Here is a 26049-nt window from a genome sequence, read left to right on the forward strand (position 1 = left end):
CACAGCATCACAGGGAGAGGGTTAGGCCTCCGGATAACTGTGGGCGAGCCTGACTGATGTCAGGCCCTCCACAAGAGGTGGAGGAGCAGAGTCTTCTCTAAACTCCCCGGGGGAAAAGGAGACTCCCTTTCCCGGTCTGCTATGTAGCGGGTGTTGTTCCTTGACACTTTTCGCTACCGCTAGACCTCGGTCCACCTGGCAACGGGCGTCTTCCCAGACGCTGGCGTCACCATTAGACCAAGGAGCCCTTCTGGTGGCCCTGTCTGGGCATAACAGAAGGCTCGCACTCTTGTCTTCTGGACACTCCTCACTGTGTCCTCTCAGCTCCTATCTCTGTATGGCCTGGTTTTTCCTAGGTTATGACTATAGAGCAAGGATTATTATAATATTGGAATAAAGAGTAATTGCTACAAACCAATGATTAATGATATTCATATATAATCATATCTAAGATCTATATCTGGTATAACTATTCTTGTTTTATATTTTATTATACTGGAACAGCTTGTGTCCTCGGTCTCTTGCCTCGGCGCCTGGGTGGCTTGCCGCCCACACAGTGAGCCAAGATCGCGCCACTGCACTCCAGCCTGGGTGACAGAGCGAGACTCTGTCTAGAAAAAAAAACCAAAACAACAACAAAAAAACACTCTGATGTTGTCTCCCTCTGAAGCCCTCCCAGCTACCTCTAGGTACAGCTAACACTGCCTCCTCTGCTTAAACTTCTGACATTCTCTCCACATACTACTCTTAAATCTCTCATGCTGTTTCAGGCATTATACTCAAATTATTTGCAAATGTATTTATCTACCTGTTTTAAACCAGGAATTTCTCAAGGTTAGGGTCATGTCGTACTTAGCTTGGAAGAGTGTTGTGTTTAGTACAGTGGCTGGCACATAGCACATACTCAGTGAGTTTGATGAGTGAATGAATAAATGAAAGAATGACTGTTAAATGAGTATATAACATATCGAAGTAGACCTGCAAACCCATTTTTAATTCAGGCCCATTTGTTGATGAGTGACATGTATTAGTCCGTTTTCAGGCTGCTGATAAAGACATACCCAAGATTGGGCAATTTACGAAAGAAAGAGGTTTAATGGACTTACAGTTCCACATGGCTAGGAAAGCCTCACAGTCATGGCGGAAGGCAAGGAGGATCAAATCACGTCTTACATGGATGGCAGCAGGGAAAGAGAGAGCTCGTGCAGGGAAACTTCCCCTGATAGAATCATCAGATCTTGTGAGACGTATTCACTATCACGAAAACAGCACAGGAAAGACCTGCCCCCATGATTCAATTACCTCCCACCAGGCCCCTCCCACAACATGTGGGATTTCAAGATGAGATTTGGGTGGGGACACAGCCAAACTGTATCATGACACATGCTCAAATTTCCCCTATTGTTGATAGGAGGAGGAGAAAGGGGAAGAAGAGGCCGCAGGGACTCACTCAATCTTCTCATTTGCTTTCACCCTCCTTCACCTCTCCCTTTCCCTTCCCAGCAGACATCAAAGTCTTCTATAGGCCATTCCTTTATTTCCTTACTTCTCATTCTCTCTTTGTTGTACTCCTGGTTCTCTTCTGCCACTTTCACTCCACTACCAGTCACCCCCAGGCAAATGAATCTGTTGAACACTCAGTCCTCATCCTATTTACCTTTCTAGCATGATTTGCCATTGCTGAGTACTCCCACCTTTTATACTACTATTATCCCAGGAATTTCATTACACAGCACTCTCTTGTTTTTCCACTCACCTCCATGAATGCTTCCTTCCTAATCTCTTTTGCAGGTTAATCCTGTCCTATTCACTTATTCAATGTTTGAGTTCACAACATTCCATTTTAGGCTCCCTCTTTGGAAAACTGTATACCCTCTTTCTAATCCATCTCATCCACTGCAAGGCCTCAGTAACCACCTAGACTGATATGACTCCCAGATGTATAACTTTAACTCAGATTCCTCCTCTGAGCTCCGGATTGCATATACCAACACCATCTTGACATTGTCTCTTGGATGTCCCAAAGAAACTTAAACTCACTGTGTTTCAAACCATGCATGCTATCTTCCCTCACCAAGCACGTCTACTCACTAGGCAACTCATACTCCAGACTTTTTTGTCTCCTCAGCACAGAATGTTCTTACCTTTCCCCTTCACCCAGCAAAATCCTCTCTCATTGTCTAGCACTGATCTCCATTGCCAGTTCCACATGGAAGCTTTTCTTAAGTTTCCAAATGAGTCGAATTCCCCATTATATCATATAACTTTTTTTCATGGCACCTACCACAATCATTATGTCATGTTTGTGTACTTATTTAACAAAGAGCTGAACCCCAGTCCCTGCTCCAGTAAACCATAAGGCCCACGAAGACAGGGGTTATTACATTGTTTATATTCATCTTTCTATCCCCTGACCTACCACAGTGCCTGGAAAATGGTAAGTGTCCAATAAATATCTGTTGTTTCCATTCTAGTAATAAAAATAATTATAACTACAACTTACTGAGCACCAGACATTGAACTATGACTGATATTCATTGTCCCATTTCATCTTTAAAATATACTTTGAGAATCAACGTACAGAAATCAGTAGTCAATTCTGTACCCTAATAACATTGTGTACACTGACAACATTCAAGCTGAGAGCCAAGTCAAGAATGCAATCCCATTTACAATAGCCACAAAAAATAATATAACTGGGAATACCTCTAACCAAGGACATAAAAGATCTCAACAAGAAGAACTACAAAGAACTGCTTAAAGAAATTATAAGTGACACAAATAAATGGAAAAACATCTCATGCTCATGGATTGGAAGAATCAATATCACAAAAATGGCCATATTGCCTAAAGCAATCTACAAATTCAAACTATTCCTATCAAACTATCAATATTATTTTTCACAGAGTTGGAAAATCTATTTAAATTTCATGTGGTACCAAAAAAGAATTTGAATAGCCAAAGCAATTCTAAGCAAAAAGAACAAAGCCAGAGGCATCATACTACCCAACTTCAAAATATACCATAAGGCAATAGTAACCAAAACAGCATGGTACTGGTACAAAAACAAATTCATAGACCCATGAAATGGAATAGAGAACCCAGAAGTAAAGCTTCACACATACAGCCATCTAATCTTTGACAAAGTTGACAAAAAATAGCAATAGGGAAAGGACTCTCTATCCAATAAATGGAGCTGGGATAGCTATATGCAGAAGAATAAAACTGGACCTCTACCTTTCACCATATACAAAAATTAACTCAAGATGGATTAAAGATTTCAATGTAAGACCTCCCTTAACCTATAAGAATCCTAGAAGAAAACCTAGGCAACACCATTCTGGACATCAGCCTTGGAAAATAATTTATGAATAAGTCCTCAAAAGCAATTGCAACAAAAACAAAAATTGACAAATAGAACCTAATTAAACTAAAGAACTTCTGCACAACAAAAGAAACTATCAACAAGAGTAAATATACAACCTACAGAATGGTAGAAATATGCACAAACTATGAATCTAACAGAGGTCTAATATGTAGAACCTATAAGGAGTTTAAACAATTGAATAAGCAAAAACCAAATAATCCCATATAAAAATGGGCAAAAGATTTGAACAGACACTTCACAAAAGAAGACATACATGCAGCAACAAATGTATGAAAAAATGTTCATCATCACTAATCATAGAAATGCAAATCAAAAGCACAATAAGACACTATATCACACATCAGTCAGAATGGCGACTATTAAAAAGTCAAAAAACAACAGATGTTGATGAGGCTGCAGAGAAAAGGGAATGCTTATACATTGTTGGTGGGAATGTAAATTAGTTCAACCACTGTGGAAAGCAGTTTGGAAATTTCTCAAAGACCTTAGAACCACGATTTCATCCAGCAATCCCATTACTATGTATATATCCAAGAGGAAACAAATCATTATACCAAAACAACTCATACACTCACATTTTCAGGAGCACTATTCACAATAACAAAGACAAAGAATCAACCTAGGTTTCCATCAACATTGAATTGAATGAAGAAAATGGTACATATACACCATGGAATACTACACAGCCATTAAAAATAATGAAATCATGCCCTTTGCAGCAACATGGCTGCAGCTAGAAGCCATTATCCTAAGCAAATTAACACAGGAAGAGAAAACCAAATACCCTATGTTCTTACCTATAAGTGGGAGTTAAACACTGGATATTCATGAATATAAAGATGGCAACAATAGATACTGGGGCTACTAGATGGGGGAGAGAGAGAAGGGGGCAAGGGTTGAACGACTAACTGTTGGGTACTATGCTTAGTACCTGGGTGATGGGATCATTCATAACCCAAACCTCAACATCACATAATATACCCAAGTAACAAACCTGCACATGTACCTCCTGATTCTAAAATAAAAGTTGAAAAAGACAAATAAATTTTAAAATATATGCTTTGAGTTCCCATCACTGTGTTTATATACATGTATATACACATATTTACCTGTATTAATATTGATGTTATTACACAATATGTATATATTATATGTATTGAATATATATTATATTTCAACAGTTATGTGTTTATATACATACACACAAACACACACACACACATATATATATATACATATATATATATATATATGGTTTTATGAAGAAATTGAAACTCAGCAAAGTTAAGTACTATCCAAGTGTACTCATACTGGGACTTGAACCCTGACTCCAGTACATTTTTTCCAATGCAGGTCTTCTAAATCTGACTCTAGCATCCTTTCTCCACCAATATCCCTTACAGAAAAAATACAGTGGAGATGTGCAAATATTTTCCCAGCATTATCAACTTAATAATTTACACATTTACATTAGGCTATTTTGCATGACATAGACACATATGTGTTTTGATCACACATGTAATATAGAGAGAACTTTAAGTGAATTTTAAAAATGTGGCCCATCTCTCCATCAAAATGACTGTCATCCCTGGAACTGACATTGGTTGAGGACCACAGGGTTACCACTGCCCACTTGGAGATAAAATTTTACTATGGAAAGGAGGACTCAAACTCACCATTTCCATTGCAATGGTCTGTGTCCAACCTCCTGGTCCCCTTCAACCTGTTGTCTTCACTTGGAGAAGAGTCAATGTCACCAAAGATACTTCCATGCAGCCAAGATTTGGAGGTACTGAGGTTGAAGAGAGAAGAAAAGGAATGGCGGATTCTCTTTTTCTTTCTAAATATCCTAGAGAGAAATGAAAGCATGGTGAACAACGAATAATAGTTACCTTTAGTTCAAAACTGTGATTTGAAGCGCAGAGTACATTTCTACAACCCAAGTCTGCTCACTGCATTAATTCTACAAAAGTTTCTCAAAATTCTACTGTGTGCCAGGTCCTTGGCTCAATGTCAAGAGTACTGAGGTAAAAGACAAAACTTTGTGTGTGAAAAGTTCACAATGTATTATAGGAGAAAGAAAGAAATAATAATGCACATATAGGTAATGCTTTCCTAGAGTTTATTCTATGCCTTGCATCTTTCTTAGTGCTTTACATAGATTAACTCACATTATCTTCAGAACAACTGTATGAAACAGATACTATTATTATCCCATTTTTCTGATCAGGAAACTTAGGCACAGATAGGTTAAGTCACTTGGCTGAGGTCATGCAGCTAGTAAGTAACATAGTTGGGATGCAATCCCAGAGAGTCTGCCTCCACGGTCTTTGCTTTTGATCGCTATGCTATATAGGGGATAAGTGCTCTGAAAGGATTACCTAGAGGCTGCTGTGAGGGCGCCAGGAGTGGCAGTGCTAATTGATAATCAAGGGAGTTTTTCTGGGAGAAGTGAGTTCTAAGCTGCATCAGATGATCTGACCTGTTCATTGAGGAACCAGTAAGTCTGATTAGGTCATGCCAAGAAATGAAGCTGGACAGGTAAAAGGAAGGTAAGTAATGATGAACTTCTTATATGCTACAAGGGAGTTGGAATTTAGTGTTGGAACAATGGGAGACCTCTAAAGCATGGCTACAGGGAAGAGATTAGTGATGACATAATTCGGTTTGCATTTCCAAAATTGTTGGTAGCAGAGGGTGGCTCAGAGGTGCAAGATTGAGGTCAGAGGGGTTAATCGAAGTGCACAGGGGATTCACTGTTGCGTATCTGCCTGTGATGTGTCAAGCCCTGTGCTGAGCACACTGTACTGGTGAAAAATACTGAGGGCCTGAACCAAAGGTAATGCAAGGTTGAGTGGGACAGCTTTCCCATCACAGGCAAGGTGGGCATGGAACAGTTTTCCCATCACAAAATTCTGCTCTTTAGCTATAGCTGCTATCAGAAGATGCATTTTGAATTGTGCTTTCCCTTGGTGGTTAAGATGAATTACAACAAGCCTTGTGTGTTCTTTATCCTGATGGTTCTCAACCAGGTTGATTTTGGCTGCAGGGAACATCTGGCAGGTTTTGGAGACATTTTGTTAATGTTACACCAGGGAAGGAGCGCTCCTGGCAGATGGTGAGAAGAGGCTAGAGATGCCATTAAACATCCTACAATGCACAGGGCAGTTGCCCACAACAAATAATTATCTGGTACAAAATGTGAATAGTGCTACTGTTGAGAAAATCTGCTTTATTTGAACTCTCTATGTCATAGGTTTCAGGAACAACAAGTTGAGAAAAATGGTAGAGTTCATGACAATGGAACACATTCTTGTGAAAATGAACCAAATTTTAAAGATTCTTGTAGGCTCTAAGATGAGATCAATTAAAATTGAATAAAAAGGAATTAGTAATTTTTATTCATTTATTCTCATATTCATTAATTCACTAAACAACTCTTTATTAAGTATGTATTATGGGATGGGCACTCATCAAATCTGAGAACAAAAAGTATGGATGAGACATCTTTAACATCAAGAATATCTATATAACATGGGCTAGAGTTAAAAGTGGTGTTTCAAAACTGATTCTCTAAAGTCAGACCATCTGAGCTGGAATCCTATTTCCACCTAATAGCCCTGTGAGCTTGGGAAAATTACTCAACCTCTCTGAATTCATGTTTCACCTTTGTGAAATGGGAATGGCAGTAATAAAATCTATGTCATAAGATTCCAGAGCAGGAGTTTGGAATCAAATGGTAGTATATATCCAAAACAGTTGAGATAGTCCCTAGCACACAGAAAGCAATCAATAAATTTTTTTTTATAGCAAATATTGGCAGTTATGTAAGGTGAAATGAGAAGAAAGAAAATGGAGTAAGACTTTCCTGAAGGAGGGTGCCTAACCAATGTAAGAAAACCACCTTGCAATAACCTGGCCTGGAGAATGTACTGGAAGGTAGGTAATCCAGGAGGCATCAGAATCAACCATGGCTGAAATCTAAACAGGAGGTGATGGTGGCCTGAATGAAGAAAATAGCTATGGGAAGAAAGACAAGAGGAACAATTCAAAATAATTTTAGGAAGTAGATTCATTTGGTCTTCACATTTGTGGTGGAAACAATAACCTTCTCACCAAATACACTGTACCTGGACACACAACTGAACTAGATCTTTCTGCTCCCTTGCCATTAGGTGTGGTCATGAGTCTAAGGTCTCCCCAGTGCAATGTGAGCAGAAGTGATCTGTACCATTTACGGGCTGGGGAAAGATGTTCCTTCAGCTCACATTCTTTCTACTTTTACCAGTTGGCTCCAGGCAATTCCACCATGGCACAGCCTCTACAAGGCTCGCATGTTTAGCAGAGGCATATGATGAAAGAAAGAGGCTGCGTCTCTGAGTCTCTGCTTCAAGGTGGGTCACCAGTTAAGCTAGAACACTCATGCTGGACAATTACGTGAGCAAGAAATAAAATCTGGGCCCGGCACAGTGGCTCACACCTGTAATCCCAGCACTTTGGGAGTTTGAGGCAGGCGGATCACAAGGTCAGGAGATCAAGACCATCCTGGCCAACATGGCGAAACCCCATCTCCACTAAAAATACAAAAATTAGCTGGACATGGTGGTGCATGCCTGTAATCCCAGCTACTTGGGAGGCGGAGGCAGAAGAATCGCTTGAACCAGGGAGTCGGAGGTTGCAGTGAGCAGAGATAGCGCCACTGTACTCCAGCCTGGCAAAAGAGCGAGACTCCATCTCAAAAAAAAAAAAAAAGAAAGAAAGAAAGAAAAGAAAAGAAAAAGAAATAAAATCTGGTTTGTTTGAATCATTACATATTTAGATCTATAGGTTACTACCTATACCATCTTATCCTGACCGACTGACTAAAAGGGATGTAGGAATAAAAAGGTCAAGTCTAGAGAGACTCACAACAGAGGATAAGTGGTGCTTCTTTTCATTGAAATAGAAATCATGTGAGAAACATTTTGAAAGAAAGGTGACCTTTTCTATTTTGGACATACTGGGTTTGAGATGCCTGTAGGAAATCCCTCCCTCCCTCATCAACAAGGGTAGAGTGCATTTCCCTGACCCTTATTACAACTTGCCCATATAAGTTGAATTGACCAATGAGATGGTAGCAGATTGATGCACACAGAGGCTTGAAATGTATCTGCTGTTGGGGTATGTCCTCTTGCATTTAAGTAATTACAATGGAAAGAACATTTTTCTGTAGTCCAATGGTCTCAAGGGAATGACCTATATAATGCATACTTGATTCCAACTGAAGCCAACCTCAACCTAGTTCAGACTAAACCAACCTACTCCACTGACTTCCAAACATGTGTGGACTCATTATTTTATATCATTAAGATTTGATAGTTATTTGTTACACAGCTTTATTGTGTCAATAGCTGACTGATACAGTCAGCATATGGGTGGTTTTGAAGCAAAAGAAAATGAATGTGATTATCCCAATTTACCAATGCAAAGTGAACTCATCCATCTTCTTTCCTCAGACACGCCCGTCCTTTCTTTCTGATCTTGGTAAATTGTCCTACCATACATCCAGTTGACAGAACCTGAGTCTTAAGATTCATGCAAGTGTTCCTCCTTTGCTTGACCTCCCACATATTTGGATTATGAAGATTCCACCCCTTTACCATTCTTTTTATCTATTTCCCCACCCTTACTCTTTCATCATTGCTATCACAACTTGCTTTTAATCTGTGGATACCTTGCCTTCATTTTTCCCATTGTACTCACACTCTACTCACATATTCACACACATCCAACTACCCATCCTTTCCATAGCAGTCACTATTATCTTTCTAAGAATAAATCTGATAATTTATCAATGCCCCCTCTTTATCTGTAGAGTACTGCTCAAACTTCTTAGCCTTAAATTTAACCCCTTTCATCCAGCCCCTGCTCCCGTGCTCAGTCTTCTTTCTTACAAAACACCCCTTCCCACCCTAAGTTTATTCCTACCAAACTATTTGCTATTCCCCAAGTTTTACCAGGGTCTCTCAGAACCCCAGACCTGTGCCATCTTTCCAGAAGTCCTCCTTCCTACTTTTATTTTAACTAACATCCTACATTTTTCAAGACTTAAATCAGCCATCACCACCACTAGTGAGTTTATTTTTACCTATTTCCCAAGTAAAATGGATCTCCTTTCTTTTATCCCTTCACTGCACCCTGATGGGTTTCTATCCTGGCACCTGTATTATTTCATTGCTTTCATTTGTTTTCATGCTGGCTATGCCCATTCCCTCTTACCCTTTGTATTTCCACAGTCTGGAGCAATAATAGGCTCCTTATAAAAGACAGTTGGGTGAATAAATGAATGAGTGAACAAAATTAATGGATGGATTGACCTGTTGACAGGTCCCCTCTTACCCTTTGTATTTCCACAGTCTAGAGCAATAATGGGCTCCTTATAAAAGATAGTTGAGTGAATAAATGAATGAATGAACAATTAACGGATGGATTGGACTTCAGATTTCTTTCTGTAATATGCTCTGCTTACCTAACTAAGTTCTCCTTGTACATAACGCTGGTCTGGGATGGGTTCAGAGTTATGTTGCCATCTTTGTCGCACAGGAAGCTGTCTTCGGTCCAAATATAGTAGCCATTGGTGAGGAGTCTGGGACTTCGGCGACAGGTATAGTGGGAGCCTGTCAGGGGATCTATGGAGCCGCATTCAAAAGAATGGTCACCATCCAGGGAATCACAGGTGAAACTAAGAAGGAAAAGATAACGCACTTTAAATCTCTATTCAGTACATCCAGTCCCAAATAAACCATGTCTCATCACTGTGAAGGAAAATAACATCTTTGCATCCATGACTGTCAATTACTTCTGCAACCATTAGGAATGTCACTCTTAACGTTCTGGGCTTCATCTCCTCACCTATGACAGCGTTGAACTACAGAAACTTTAGCGCTTCTTTCTATTTCAAACTTCAGTGAAACCACGATGGCTAATCACTTTCCTCACCATATGGTTAACCTACGTTTGATGTTAGTCTATTGTATTTTTTTGGATGGGATGGTGGAAGCTCAAAATCCCCTCTACTCTCTTACTTTGAATAGCCCTCCAGTTGCCAGATCTTTAATCTTGTCACTGTAATAGACACATTATAACTATGTAGCCACCAGAAACATGGTGAACATGCAGTCAAAATGATCATTTTTGGCCTTTGCAAATTTCCCTCCAGGCTGGCTGTACAAATGGGCACACAGTTACCTTTCCTGATTTGGTATCCAGGGAAGGCCCATAATTCCTTGAGTAAATCTATATGTGTCTTAGTTTTAAAAAACAATCACATTGAGTTGGGCGTGGTGGCATGTGCCTATAGTCCCAGCTACTCAGAAGGCTAAGGCAGGAGGATCCCTTTAGCCCAGGAAGTTCGAAGCTGCAGTGTGCTATTCATGCCTGTGAATAGCCACTGCACTCCAGCCTGGGCACCATAGCAAAGACCCTGTATCTAAAGGAAGGAAGAAGAGAGAGAGAAAAAAAAAAGAGGGAGAGAGAGAAGGAAAGAAAGGAAGAAAGGAAGAAGGGAAGGAAGGAAGAAAGGAAGGAAGGAATCACATGGCCCTATAATTGAAAGGCAACCAAATTATTGTGAAAATGTTTCATAAATGCAAAGTTTCTTGAGGTGAGGTTTGGTGGAAGCCTGGTGACAATAGTAATAGAGCCATATTGGAGAAAAGAATATGTTACGTGTTCTTTCTTCAAAACTGCTTGGTTTTTTTTCCCTCTTTTCTCCCTTAAAAATTATTTCTCTTTGTCCTAAACCCCAACTAATCTCACTGTGATTTTTGTGTATGTATGTCCGCCTCAGTAATTATTTTATACATTACTGGAGGGCAGATACTGTAAGCCTAAAAAATGTTCAGTATGTAAATAAACTCAATGCCAGTTACTGAACGAAATCACCTGACAGGCTATGGAAATCTGGTAAAACCTATGAAAATATATATTGTCTGAATATATTTGAATTCTTGGGGTGGTTTTTTGTGAATCAATTAACAGCACTGATAGTATAATAGCTCTCATGTGCTCTTTACCTTGATGTTTTCAGTAATTTCTACATATTATGTATTCCACTTAATTGCATAAATTGGGACCATATGCTTCCAGAAAATCGCAGATTCTAAGAATCAGGAGTTTTGGCGGTCCTGTCTGCAGCCCCACCAAATTCTGCTTGTCCCATCTGCTGTATTTCCGACAAACATTGTCCCGTCTCTGCATGCACACCTTCAGTAAGAAGGACCCCACACTTACTAAGCACCCCCACAACCCTTCACTGAACAAATATGGACTGTAGCATAGTGGACAAGACAGGGAATTTGAAGTCAATCCCCCTCTAAGCCCATAATTCCAACTCTGTCATTGCTTAAGTGAGTAACATTAATCCAGTCACTTAGCCTCTCAGACTGTTTCCTTATCTGTAAAACGAGAAAAAAATCTCCATTATCGGGTTATCTTAATAATTAAATAATGAAATAAATGGTCTGTGCTTAGCACCTAGCATGGGCTTAATAAATGTTCACTTCCTCCCTTCTTTTCTTTCCCTTCCTTTTCTGTTCCTTCTATCTTCCATTTGAGATCTATTCAGCTATTTAAAGAGAGTTTCCATGTCCTCCCTGGGTCCTCGCTTCTCCATACTAAAAGCCCTCCAGTTCATTTAATTCACCTTTACATGACATGATGTAGTTTTGATTCCTTAGCTATCATAGTTTGATGGCTTTTCTCTGAGTATTCTCCACTTTTTAGAGTTCCTCTTAAATATCATGCCAACCATAGAACCCAGCCCTTTAGGTGTGTCTGCCCAAGGGATATAGGGACTATCACCTCCCTCATTATAGAATCTATGTCTTTAGCAATGAAGCTTAAGTCACATTAGCTTGAGTCTTTTTTTTCCCTCCAGTTACCAACATATTATCACACTATTAAATAGACTATCAAGTCTACGGCCATACCACCCTGAACGTGCCTGATCTCATCTAAATAAACTATCGATTTCTAGTCTTTTTCCTGTATATTTAGATGTACCTTTCCTCTCTTAGACTTTTGGACCAATTTTATATTACAAGGTCAATATGTAATTAAGACTTTGCAGATAGAGCTAGGTTTATACCCTTGGTTTCAATCCTGGCTCTACCTCTTGCTAATTATTCTCTCCAAGGTTTAGTTGTTGTTGTGGTTGTTGTTGTTTTTAACAAATGTGAATCTGTGCAGTAAAGATCAACCAAAATAAACCTCATAGATTTCTATAAATATTTAATGTCATAATTTAATGGAGGTTGTTAATGCCTATGCTTTCCATTGCCTAAGGGTAGTAAGCTAAATATGTTGGCTACTATTTGAACGGCTATACATTTTGTGCTGTTAGAATTTTGAGGGATTCTGATTATGTTACACAATACTTTTAATACATTTACATGATGTCATACAAATATGTTATCCCTGGAATCTATATGTCCTCAATCCAAATCATTGATAAAAATATTGAATAGTACAGGTAGAAATTTGAGACTTTGGAAACATCAAAAGGGACTATTTCCAGACATGCACTGACCCACTTTAACAGCACATTTTGGTTCTTCTTACCCCTATTAATAAATATGAAAATGGAGGCTCCAGTAGGTTAAATTCATTGTTCAATAACTGACGGCTTACAAGTGGGAGAGGCAAGGTAAAAATCTAGATCTTTTTTTCTCCTACTCTAGTGCTCTTTCTTCTACATCCTTTTGCCTCTGTGAGAATAAATGGGGCAACTATATGGTGCTGGACGCTTACGAGGTTTCAGAGTTCTGGACCTGTATTTCTATCTGCACTCCAATTTCCAAGTCTTCAACATTCAACAGTTATCAACTGTAGCCTCCCTAATCCCCTGGCATCTTTCCTTTATAATGCCCCTACCTTTATCTATCCTGTCTTGATTGTAAACGAAATGAAGACACTCTTCCAACACCTGGATCATAGTTTAAAAAAAGGACCCCTCTGAACAATATCAAACCTTTAGAGCAGATAACAAAATTTTCTCTAGATCTTGACTCTTGCTTCATTCTGCTCTAATGAAGTTAGTAGCGGATTCGTTTTTAGTGGGTCCTTTCCAATTGGTTTCTAAAGTCCAATCCCACAGCAAAGTCCAGCAACAAGCCCAACTGCCCAAAGACAAAGCCCTTTCTTTTCTTGTGAGGTTATTGACTAGGCCTTAGAAGAGCCTAAATCATGCCTCCTAGGATAGGACAAAGACTGGTTGGTGAAAGGACAAATATCATTAGGACCATTAAAAAATGTTAGATAATTACACACTGATAGATTACAGAACGTCTCTAATCCTTCTACACATCTGCCTCATGCTCTACTGAATTTCTGATATTTTTACATCTAAAAGCGTATATACAATGAATATATGCACTCAGCCCTGTAATAAAATGCTGTTTCAAATTAATGAGAGTTATTGAACACTTAGCATGAGCCTGGCCCCCTATTTTGCCCTTTATCTACTCTTCACAAATCTCTACAAGCTAAGTATCATTATTATCCTCATCATATAGCAGGAAAAAATGATTTACAAAAACAGCAAATTACTTGGATATTTTACATAGCTAGTAAGTGGCAGAGCTATGAGATGAAGCCTAGTCTATCTGACTCTAAAACATGGATTCTTTCCACATGTGCCTCTGTTCATATTGATTCGTTTGCTAGTATCAGGAGGCCTACAATTTACAAGAAGGAGCAGGTCCTAAAATGAATATATGATCTGTTTATGCTATAGGCACATTTCACAATGCTAGGGGAAACATCAACTGATGTCTGTATAAGGAATAAGAGACAGTCAGAGAGTCATTAAAAAAAGAAAGAAAAAAGACTTCCTTGTAGTACTTCAAGAAAATGGTAGACTGCACATGTTTTGGTAGAGCATAAAATTCGGCCATTGGTATAGAATTCTGTTGCTCTTGTAAAACAAGATAGGAAAGCATATTTAAAAAGACATCAGATTGAGACAAAGTAACCATTCATCAGTATTCAATAGTTTCACCACTCACCAGAGAAACAATTCACAACTGCCCATATATTGACACTAACATATATATTATATATATATATATTCATTATTCTATTAGGCAAGTTTTTATTTAGTATGTACATGGCACCAAAAAGAAATAACCTTTCAAAACTAGATGATAGCTAAAATAATAATTTCAAACCAATAATACAACAAAGCAAGACATACAGGAAAATAATAATAATAATATAATAATTATTATTATTATTTTGAGACTCGCTCTGTTGCCCAGGCTGGAGTGCAGTGGTGTAGTCTTGGCTCACTGCAACCTCTGCCTCCCAGGTTCAAGTGATTCTCCCACCTCAGCCTCCCGAGTAGCTGAGATTACAGGCACATACCATCATGCCCGGCTAATTTTTGTACTTTTAGTAGAGACAAGGTTTCACCATGTTTTACCCAGGCTGGACTCAAACTCCTGACCTCAGGTGATCCACCCACTTCAGCCTCCGAAAGTAGTGGGGTTACAGGGGTGAGCCACCATGCCCAGCGAAGAATGATTTTTTTTTAAGACAAGTATCTCTCTGTCGCCCAGGTTGGAGTGCAGTGGTGGGATCTCGGCTCACCGCAAGCTCCGCCTCCTGGGTTCACGTCATTCTCCCGCCTCAGCCTCTCAAGTAGCTGGGACTGCAGGGGCCCGCCACCACGCAGCGCTGATTTTTTTTTTTTGTATTTTTAGTGGAGACGGGGTTTCACCGTGTTAGCCAGGATGGTCTCCATCTCCTGACCTCGTGATCCGCCTGCCTCGGCCTCCCAAAGTGCTGGGATTACAGGCATGAGCCACCACGCCCGGCCAGAATGATTATTTTTTAAAAGAAGCCCCATAGTATACCTTGGGAAAATGCACGTGGGAGACAGCTCTCCAGCATATTCTCTTTCCAACCTGGAAGAACCTGCATAAACAAATGAGAGAGAAGTAGAATGTATCATACCTGATCAACAGTTACATATGTTGATACATGTATCAATATGTATAATTGCAAACAGTGGAGGCATGTAAGAAGATGGGAATAGCTGATGTTCCAGCTTCAGCAGGAAGACTCCAGTAGTGCAGGTACCCTTATCACCAGGGATCTACCGGAAGCAAGACATAAACTAGAGGCTTCTATCTTCTGTTCCTTCTCCCACATAACACTCTAGAAGTTCCGGGCGCAGTGGCTCACTCCTGTAATCTCAGAATTTGGGAGACCGAGGCGGGCGGATCACAAGGTCAGGAGATCTAGACCATCCTGGCTAACACGGTGACACCCCGTCTCTACTAAAATATACAAAAAATTAGCAGGGCGTGGTGGTGGGCGCCTGCAGTCCCAGCTACTGGGGAGGCTGAGGCAGGAGAATGGCGTGAACCTGGGAGGCAGAGCTTGCAGTGAGCTGAGATCGCGCCACTGCACTCCAGCTTGGGCGACAGAGCAAGATTCTGTCTCAAAAAAAAAAAAAAAAATTTCTTTGTGCAGAATGAGGCAATAATAAATCATTAGCATCAAACTGAGCTCATGTAAGGATGGGAAAAAACGTCTTGTGTGAAGCAGGAGAAAACCCAAATCAATTACCCAATGTGTTGGTTATTGCAGCTTACTCAGTAATCTGAGGAATTCAATCATTGTTCTAGACTCTCCCTCATTAGTGCATATTAAGACACTTCTACTGTAAAATAATGAGCAAAAGACATTAGTGGGAAAGAAATAAAGTTTTGTTTTGTTTTATATAACATTTTTCCAATGTATAAAGACTGTGAGTATTCTTAATTATAGAAACATCATCCATTCATTCATTCCAGTTTAACCAAAGGCGTGGCAACAGACTTTACTTGGAGAAAGTTGGAGTTGATTAATATTCTAAACTCTAAAGCAGAATTTTATCGTGTGCAGAGATGGTGTCAATAGTCCTAACAGACAAGCTAGTGAAATTTGATTCCATTATGGACAATTAGTATCTAGGACAAAGAAAGGAATTTAGACTTTCAGATTGGGCTGGTTGATTTGTAGGGAGAAAACTGTGGGTGTGTGAGGGAGAGTTAGAAGTGGGGTTTTGGGAGAAAATAACAAGAGGAAGGAAGAAACTTGAAACCACTACCGTTTTAACAGCGCCCTTATTTTCTGCAAGTAGCTATCAAAATCATTCAGCATTTTTTATATACAAACAGTTTTGCATCTTAATAGTAGCTGATAAACAATCTCCTTTCACATTTATGCACAGGCATCTAAAAAAAAAACGGTGATTTTTTTTTTCTACTAGAAGGAAAAATACCACATTTCTTTCAAGGAAAAAAATGAAGTCAAAATCATTGCCAAAGTGAACACTGGCATTTAAGAAGCACAAGCTACTGACAGATGGTTAATGGTCTGAGTATCAGCAAAATCAAAGCAAGGAAATTGCTAAAAGGAGTCTAATCGTTCAAAAGATAATTGCGTATCACAGTTCTTCTACATTTACTTGCTACTGGTGTTGACATCAGTTGAGATATTCGGTACATCTTGGGAAGGCCGCTTGCTCAAACTTCACAGATTCTCTGCAAAAGACGTTAAAAAAAAGGTGGACTATATATTAAAAATAGAAAAATTATGCCAAAACAGATGGCATCTACTAATTGCACTAGTCAGATTTGTTTACTGAAATAATACAGAGATACAGAATTGAAGGTAGGAGACAAGATTGAAGACACAACCCTTCTAAAGTTGTGTCTGCCTCTATGACTGAACATTTTCCATTGCCTCACTCAGTGCATCTCAATAACCTTTTTCTGTAAATAAGAACCACACTTTATTTGGAAAATCTAGACTTAAAAAGGTTGATTTGTAATCCAAAGAAAATAATGAAAGTGAGGTATTTGATTAAGAAATCTTAATAAAATGACTGGTTCTAACAGTCATTTAGCCCCAAAACAAACTTACGTGTATTTTAATCATCTGACACAAATCAACTTCATTATCAAGTTTCAAACAGTGCTTGGAGATTGGTGTCTGTCTTTTTCCCAACAACTTGAACCATTGACAGGTAGTCACAGAGAGTGTTTTTTAATAGTTTTTATCAGCCTGGACATTCCTAAACAGCATAAGTAACGTTGCACTAAAGATAGCATACCATTGGGAAGATTTTAGAACTTAGTTCCCATGAAGACATAATTTAATTTCTCAATTACGAATTAACATATCAAAGTATGTAAATTATGCAAACTTTGATCATTTACTGTTCATCAAATAGAACCAACTTCTGTTGACTATGAAACTTTGTATATAGTATCACTATCCTAATCGCTTTATAAGGTAGGAGTAAATTATTTTCTGATTCACCACTTATGGCCACATTTTGTAACATGAGAACTAGTAATGGATTGTTTTTGTAGCTGTAATTCAATCAATCAAACCAGGCTAATTCTACAGCTTCAAGTTGAATATTTCAATAAATTATATATAAACCCTATTAGGAAAATATAAACCTGGTTTATAGAGACCTGTAAAGATGTCAGGAGAACTTTCTGGCCTTCCTTGGAAGATTTCTAAATCAAAGCACACATTTACAAATTTCATTTGTTTGGGATATAAAATAATCCCAGTGTAATGTAATATATTAGTATGTTACTTGTTCTTTTCATTTTTGACCAATATTGTACAGGTATGCCCAGCCCAAATTACCTTATTTTAGTGTTCCCCAAGTATTAAGCTTAATTTTAAGCCTATAAGTCCTGCAGCAAAAGAAGGTCTTATTGCTCTATCTCACAAGTGCTTAGAAGAATCTACAGGCAGTACGCTGACATTCGATAGAAAATTAGTAACAGTAGGAAAAAAAGAAGCCCTTCAGTTACAGATCTAAAACTTTTCAAGAAACAGAATCTGCCAGTTCCATCAAAGCGACACATCTATTCTGAAAAATAATGTGTGCATACGTGTTCCTTCCAAAGGGAGTTCCCAGCCTCTTCTTCCAATTGACAAAGGACAAAATTATTACTGAAATACGAAGCTTCCTGTGGTTGACAGTGGAAAAATTGAGGACTGAGCAGTTCCTCGGCTGAAAATGTCTGAATGTCAACAGGTGCAGAAGTCTCTTAATAAAGGGAATCCCACCCTACCTTCTTCTCACAGATGCCCACGCACATTGCTGTGCACAGGTGCTTGCAGAGAAGTTTTGTCTTCGGCAGCCTCTTGTTCTCTTGTCTGTTTCCTGGTATAAATGAGTGTAGAGTTCTTGGGAAAGTCAGTCTTACAACTTCTCTTGTTTTCTTTTGAAAACAGCCTGCGTAACCAGAGGCAAAGAAGCAGAATGAGGTCACACTTCCTGTTGGGCTCACATCAGTGGCATTCACACTGAGGAGTGTGCTGAAGATTTCAGAGAGTTTCCTGGGCCAGTAGCAGGGAATGTGCAGCCCATGTGTCAGGCCAGCTGGTTACACCCTGGTCACTGGAGGGGTGGTTTTCTGAGCTAACTTGTCACCTTTGGCTGCGAGAACGTGAGAAAGACTCAGCGAACTGACATTTCTTGCTCATCATATGGCCACATTCAGTTATAAGTAGTGCAGAGTAGTGATCTTTGTCCAAATCACTTAAATTTATTGAGGATAATGCACTGATGCTATTAAATTCAGAATACTATTAAATAGCAAGAGCTTGATCTTATGAAAATTTCTATAGAGGCAATAGGTTTATCTAATGAAGGTTGGACTTCACAAAAAACTCTATAGATGGCATTTTACATTTACATTATAGTAGAGCTCAAAGACTTGATGGTGTTTATGGGTTCATACACATCTGTACTACTGTAAGTGATAAAAGAAATGTACATTCAAATATATATTCCAGCAACATTGAGGTACCACTGCATAGTGGAAAGAGTGCGGATTCTGGGGTCACAAGACAGAAATTCAACCTGTCTACCATCCTAGCTGTGTGACCTCAGATTTGTGACTTACCCCTCTGAGTTGCAGTTTTCTCAATTATAAACATAAAAATATATATGTCATATGATGGCTTGAAGAATTAAATGAAATAAAAGAAATGAGAAATAATTGAGTCCTCAGCACAGATGTGCAAGGTGTATTCTTTATTTGTTTTCTTAAATCAAGTTCTCTTCTGAGGCACCAGTTGGTCCGGCTGGCGGAAAAGTTAATCTCATCCTTTCTTGGGGTTCCCTTTCCCCCTGAGGTTCTGCCACATGGCAGGATCTTCTGTAGAACATGTTCTAGGCAGCAGGAACTGTCAGGAGGAGGGCCCATCTAATTTCAAAGTTCTCCGTCTCTGGAACTTCATGTCTATTCTCCATCCCTTGAGTGTAGACTGAGGCTGCTGACATGCTCCTTGTAAATAAAGTAAGACAAAGGTGCTGAGTTTCCACTACCATGATGAGGCTTCCATCTTGTTGGACTCTATTACTTTCTTGCTTGCCTGCTTTGATGAAGCAAGCTGCCATGGTGGAGAAGCCCATGTGTCAAGGAATCAAGAGTGGTCTCAAAAGCCAGTAAGGGTCTGATGCTCCATCCAACAGCCAGGAATCCAGCCAAAAACCAAGTGTGTGAGCTTGGAAGTGGATCCTTCTCCAGTTGAGCCTTGAGCTGACTGCAGCCCCATCTAATGCTCGATTGGAACTGGGAAAGACCCAGAAGCAGACAACCCAGGCTAGCCCTGCCCAGCTCCCTGGCCCACGCAAACTGGGAAGTGACAAATGGTGTTTCAAGCCACCACGTTTTGAGGTAATTTGTTACACAGCAACACATAGCAGATGCATAGTCCTAACACAGGTCACTTCCTGAGCCATCTGTCATTGCTGACTCTCTGCTGCTTTAGTGACTCCTGTAGAATATAGTCACATTTACTCAAGGCTACTCCTGGTCACGTCTGCCTAAATTTAACAGACAGCTATTCTGCTTCACAGCTGTCTGGTATTCTCTTTACTGGAATTCACAGTTCTCTTCTTCTCCTTTTCCTGTTTTTCTTATCCCTCATCCTCCCCCTTCCAGCCTTGGCTTATCTCTTCTAGATGAGGGAGGAAAATCTTTCTGACTTATTCGAGACCCTCTGCTCTTCCTGTGCCCACAAATCCACTTTTCCAAAGAGCTCACATCAGAAAGACTTTGGTCTACTTTTTTTTTTTAAAGATCTGGCACATATTAGAACCTTATTATTAATGATCATAATAATTGCTAACTTTAAGGAGTGCTTACTATGTACCAGGCACTGTTCTAAGGTCTTTCCACATATCAACACATTAATTGTTACATCAATTCCATGGGAGATGCTGTATTATTATTCTCATTTTACAGAAGAGCAAACTGAGTTTAGAGAGTTGCCCAAATTCACATAGCCAGTACGTGATGAGTAAGTAGAGCTAGGATTCAAACCCTGATGAGATGGCTCTCGAGTTTGCTTTCTTAACCTATAAGTGTAATGATCATATCCAACGTGTGTCAGCATTTTCTACAAACCAGGCACTGCACTAAACACTGTACATATGTAATCTTGTTTCAACCTCACGTAGCCCTAGAAAATAAGTGCAATTGTTATCCACATGCAGGACAGAGGTTTATAGAGTTTGCATAAATCTTTCAAAATTGCCAAAGGCCAGAACTAAATTCCAACCCTATGGTTCCCCTCTCAATCTTCTCTCTTGAGACCCACTCATCTTCTTCTTGTTTCTCAAACACTAGACACGGGTCTACTTCAAGATCTTTGAGGTTAGTGTTCCCTCACCCTAAGGGTCACAGGGCTTTCTTCCTCCCCTCCCTCAGCTCTTTGCTCCACTGCCTTGCTACTAATTAATTGCCCTCCACACCACTCCCTAGTCTCTTCCTGCTTTATTCTTCTCCTTAGCACTTTTTACCAAGGAATATGTCACACAATTCATTCCTTGTAATAAGAAACGTACTCCTCAGCCAGAACATGAGCATTAAAAGAGCAGAGAATATTGTCATTTTGCTTCATTTTAATAGCCCAAGTATCAAGAGTAGTGCTTCCCATATAGTAGGTTATCAATTAATGTTTGTGGAATTAACAAATAAATTAATTACATCCAGGTAGACTTGCCTTCAGAACCTTTATTCTGCATGTTATAAATCAATGTTTCTAAAAGCATGTTCCACAGAATATTCAGTCCTCCACTGTTAATGGAGGTGATGCGTGTGGATGGGGAAAAGACGAGTGGCAAATTTCAGTACAAAAAGTTCTAGAAAGCATAGGTCTCTAATAGAGGTCACTATAGAACCTTTTAAATGATATTCAGACTTGCTACTATACACAGGAAACATGGTCTCACCATCTGTCAAAATTATTTGCCTTGAGAATCTTTTGGTCACATAATATCTCCCAAGACCCCAGTTCCAGAGCTATGTGTTGCAAACGTTCATGTGTTGCAAATGAATCACAGAGGATCTTACAGAAGTGAGGGAATTGGAGACAGTGTTTCATATCAGCTCCCACGTAAAGCCAAAACTGTTAGTCCCTAAGATACTCTTTGACAGGCGGAATGCTAAAGAACTCATGTTAGGAAATGCTGACATAAATTGATGGACTTGACAAATTCAATTTTAACACACTACAAACAACGAACAAACATGTCTGCATGCTTCCTTAAATCCCTCATGTACTCATGATCTCTCTTCCTACCCAAGCCTCATCCTGCTCTGGAACACTGTGTCCCATTAGATGGCAATATCTTCCACCCAATCACTCATGCCAGAAAACTGGGAGAAATTGTGACTCCTCTCCATGTAGCTTTTGAACACGGACTTGAAATCTTGATTCCTCTTCATGTAGCTCTTAGGCTTATCATCTAAGTCTCCATCTCCACTATCTGCTCTGGGGCTCCAGCTACATCAAATCAGTATGCGTAAGCCATATAATAATAGCTATCAATAAGGTACATTACGTAATGAAAAATATGAACTGGGAGGTTGTGTGTGTGTGTGTGTGTGTGTGTGTATTGCACTTGTTGCCTGGACTTCCATGCCAACATGCCAAAGTCACTTGGCCTCTCTCCAATACACTCCCTAAGCCATGGTCAGAATGACCTTTCCAATAGAATATCTGATTATGTCACTCCCCTGATTAAATCCATCAGTGCTTGCCCTTGCTCCTCTCTCCTGTCAAGTTCAAAATCCTCTTCATGGCCTGCCAGGCCTGGTAGGGTCTGGACTTGACTATTTTTCAGCCTCATTGTTCCCTCAACAGGCCCCATCTGTCTTTTTAGAATTCAACCATGCTGGCTTCCTTTCAGCTTCTCTAGCTTTGCTCCACCTCAGGCCCTTGGAATGTGCTATTTTCTTCATCTCCCATCTCTTTCTGAAAGAGCTTTTTCTCTGAGCAGCCTCTCTGACCCTCCCAGACCAGGTTATGGATCCCATAGCTGTCTGCGCTTTCCTTTCAGAGGATGCATCACAATTGGAACTAATGAGCCAAGTTTCTGTCCATGTTGGTTCCTCCTGCTACACTGTGAGATCTCAGAGAATAAGGAGAATGCTTTTCTAGTTTGCTATTACGGTTTCTATCATTATCATAGTAGGCACTTAATAATATGTGAATAAGATTTTTTATCATCCAAGTCTGGCTAGGTTCTCTGCCACACATAGCACACAAGGGCCAGAAGGAGATATATGGGCCAAAGCCTGGACAGGCTACTAATCTAGAAGGAGTTGGAAGCTAGCAATTTTATCATAACAGTTATGCCACAGTAAAAATCAACCTTCAAGTCTTAGTGGCATACAGCAGTAAGCTTTTATTTTCCCACTTGATGGCTTTGTAATATGTTAACTTGGCTAAGTGAAACTACATTTCCCAGAATTCCTTTTTTGTATGCTCCTGGTTAAGATAGGCCCTAAAAGCAACTTGTGCAAGATTTGGAAGATGAAAGTGGAGCTGAAGCTGTGTGTATTTTTGGAAGGTCCCCACAAGTTAGACTTTGCGGCAGCTCATGCACGTTTCCACAGACCTGCTGGCTTGATGTAAGGACTCGGCCCAAAGCTCCAGTCCCTGCAGATCACTTCCTTCCATTTTACAAGTCCTAGTAGAGGAGAGGGTGTGGCTCTACAGAAAGAATGCCAGCTTCTGTTTAGAGTATACCCGGCAATGAGGATAGAGTCTCAGAGATAGGAAAAGGCCTATATGGCGTTTGGTGATAGACAGATGCGTGTTCCAGATGGTTCTTTGTGGATTCCAGTTTTCCCTGCTCTCCTCTGCTTCTTGTCCATCTTTTGATACTGACCAACTGTCTAGTGATTTCAGGCTCAGCACCCCTCCTAAGAAACAGCCAAACTGAGCTCGCTTACCAGTGGCCATAATTATACAAGGTTCAATCTCTATTTTACACAATTGCAATTCTGCATCATTCCTAGTGGTTCTGCTTCTCTACTTGAATCTAACACATCTTTTTTTTATTATTATTATTATTATTATTATTATTATTATTGTCTTTTGAGACAGAGTCTCACTCTGTCGCCCAGGCTAGAGTGCAGTGGCACGATGTCGGCTCACTACAGCCTTCGCCTCCCAGATTCAAGAGATTCTCCTGCCTCAGCCTCCTGAGTAGCTGGGATTACAGGCACCCGCCACCAGCTAATTTTTGTATCTTTTAGTACAGATGGGGTTTCACCGTGTTGGCCAGGCTTGTCTTCATCTCCTGACCTCAGGTGATCCACCTGCCTCAGCCTCCCAAAATGCTGGGATTACAGACATGAGCCACTGCTCCCTGCCGAATCTAACATATCTTGACCTGTGTTAACTGCAAGTTGGCTGTAGCTTTGCTCCTTGTGCCATCATTCCTGGAGGCAGTACCCCTTGTGAGGGACTTCCCTTTCTTGCGGCAGAGGGAAGAGAACAGGAGGGCTGTCAGAAATACATAATGGCTTTTAAAGCTTTTCAGAGCTGACATCTGAAATTTCTACCCATATTTCCTTGGTCAAAGCATATTGCATGGTCAAGTTCAATGCCATCAGGATAGGGAAGTACACACCTCCAGGGGGAAGCACTGTAAGTCATAGGGTGATGGGTAGATGTATATCAGAAGTACATGGGGGGCGGGGGGGAAAGGAAGAACTGGGAATTGTTGTATAATTTACTACAGCCCTCCACATTGGTCACAAATATTTAGATTCCTCCTTTTTACTTTAAAAAAAAAAATGCTGTATTCAGCTAGGCACGGTGGCTTATGCCTACAGTCCCAGCATCTTGGGAGGCCGAGGTAGGCGGATCACTTAAGCTTAGGAGTTCAAGACCAGCTTGGGCAACATGAGGAAACCTTGTCTCTACAAAAAATAGCCAGGTGTAGTGGCTTAAGCCTGTGGTCCCAATTACTCAGGAGGCTGAAGCAGTAGGATCGTTTGAGCAAGGGAGGCAGAGGTGGCAGTGAGCCAAGGTTGCGTACCCTAACCTGGGCAACAGAGCAAGACTCTGTCAAAAAAAAAAAAAAAAAGATGCTGTTTTCACTTCATCTTTCCAGAGAACACGCCAAAATCTTATTTAATCATGGCAACAGACTTCCAGTCCAGAATCTCATAATAATCTCTACATCAGTGTGGTTTCTCTTGATACAAAGACTTCTAAAACATCTTAGCCTGTATGTTCAACATTCAATACCAGAACAGAGATGGAGTAACTTCCATCGAAACTTCTCCTATTTAGCAAAAGAGTAATGGGGCTATTCTGAAACGGAATGATCAGTTTGATCAGTTGTTACAAAAGCCTTTTACCCTGTGAATAGGGAATGTTCCTTGATAGAGCTCTAATTCTGCTCCTCAGGGGTAGTAACTCAGGCAACTGTGGCTCTTGTTTCTGCCCTCTGGAAAGTAAAAGTATTCCTTTTCCATTACTCTCCTTGGCCTCATCTGAAGATTAGAGAATATGCGTTTCTCGGGGGCAGAGCAACCTTCTCAACTTACTTTCTGCTTGTAGAAGTTAGCAAATGGAAAGATAACTTTGAAATTTTTAGTTGTCATAATCTCTTTGATACCAAGCTGGTACCTCTTTGACTGTACACTCTATTCTAAGAACATATCAACAACTTTTCATGCATTTGATTCCAGTCAGCTTCTTGTGTCAATATTCATGCTTATAATTGTTTTGAGACATACCTACCTCTTTGGTTTTTTTTTTTTTTTTAGATAGAGTCTTGCTCTGTTGCCAGGCTGGAGTGCAGTGGCACGATCTCAGCTCACTGCAACCTCTGCTTCCCGGGCTCAAGCAATTCCCCTGCCTCAGCCTCCTGAGTAGCTGGGACTACAGGGGCGCACCACCATGCCCAGCTAATTTTTTGTATTTTAGTAGAGACGGGGTTTCACACCATGTTGGCCAGGATGGTCTCGATCTCGTGACCTCATGATCTGCCCGCCTTGGCCTCCCAAAGTGCTGGGATTACAGGTGTGAGCCACCGCGCCCGGCCTAGCTCTTCGTTTTTGACTGCTAGCAGCTTGAGCTTATTGGACAACCTGTTGCTTAGGCATCTGTCCTGTGTCGAGTGAATAATTCATGGGCATGTCTCTGAAGAACTTTCAAACTCTTTGGCTTTATGAGAAAAAGATTATGTTGGCAGTATGAGTTGTGATGAGATTGCGAGATCACAATGCCATTAAGCAATTATGTTACTTATACGTAATATGGGGGTAGGGATGGGGATTACATATACT

The 26049-nt window shown here is 40.1% G+C and overlaps 1 protein-coding gene across 6 annotated transcripts in view; it reads right to left on the reverse strand.

Moving 5' to 3' along the window:
- The window catches only part of TMEM71 (transmembrane protein 71), a 70436-nt gene that overhangs the window by 35815 nt on the left and 8572 nt on the right, over window positions 1-26049 (reverse strand). For 3 of the 6 annotated variants that reach the window (XM_054657032.2, XM_009455934.4, XM_063817389.1), the window contains exons 1-5: window positions 18517-18623; window positions 16884-16959; window positions 15283-15343; window positions 9897-10109; window positions 5065-5237 (exon numbers count right to left, since the gene is read on the reverse strand). In XM_054657032.2, coding sequence (XP_054513007.1) covers window positions 5065-5237; window positions 9897-10109; window positions 15283-15343; window positions 16884-16923 — 487 coding nt within the window. In that variant the 5' untranslated portion in view covers window positions 16924-16959; window positions 18517-18623. Of the gene's footprint in view, window positions 1-5064; window positions 5238-9896; window positions 10110-15282; window positions 15344-16883; window positions 16960-18516; window positions 18710-26049 lie in introns of those variants that run through there. The other 3 variants (XM_016959882.3, XM_054657031.2, XM_009455933.4) reach the window with 2 other exon arrangements.

The sequence above is a fragment of the Pan troglodytes genome, chromosome 7, assembly GCF_028858775.2.
Source record: "Pan troglodytes isolate AG18354 chromosome 7, NHGRI_mPanTro3-v2.0_pri, whole genome shotgun sequence".
Lineage (NCBI taxonomy): Eukaryota > Metazoa > Chordata > Mammalia > Primates > Hominidae > Pan > Pan troglodytes.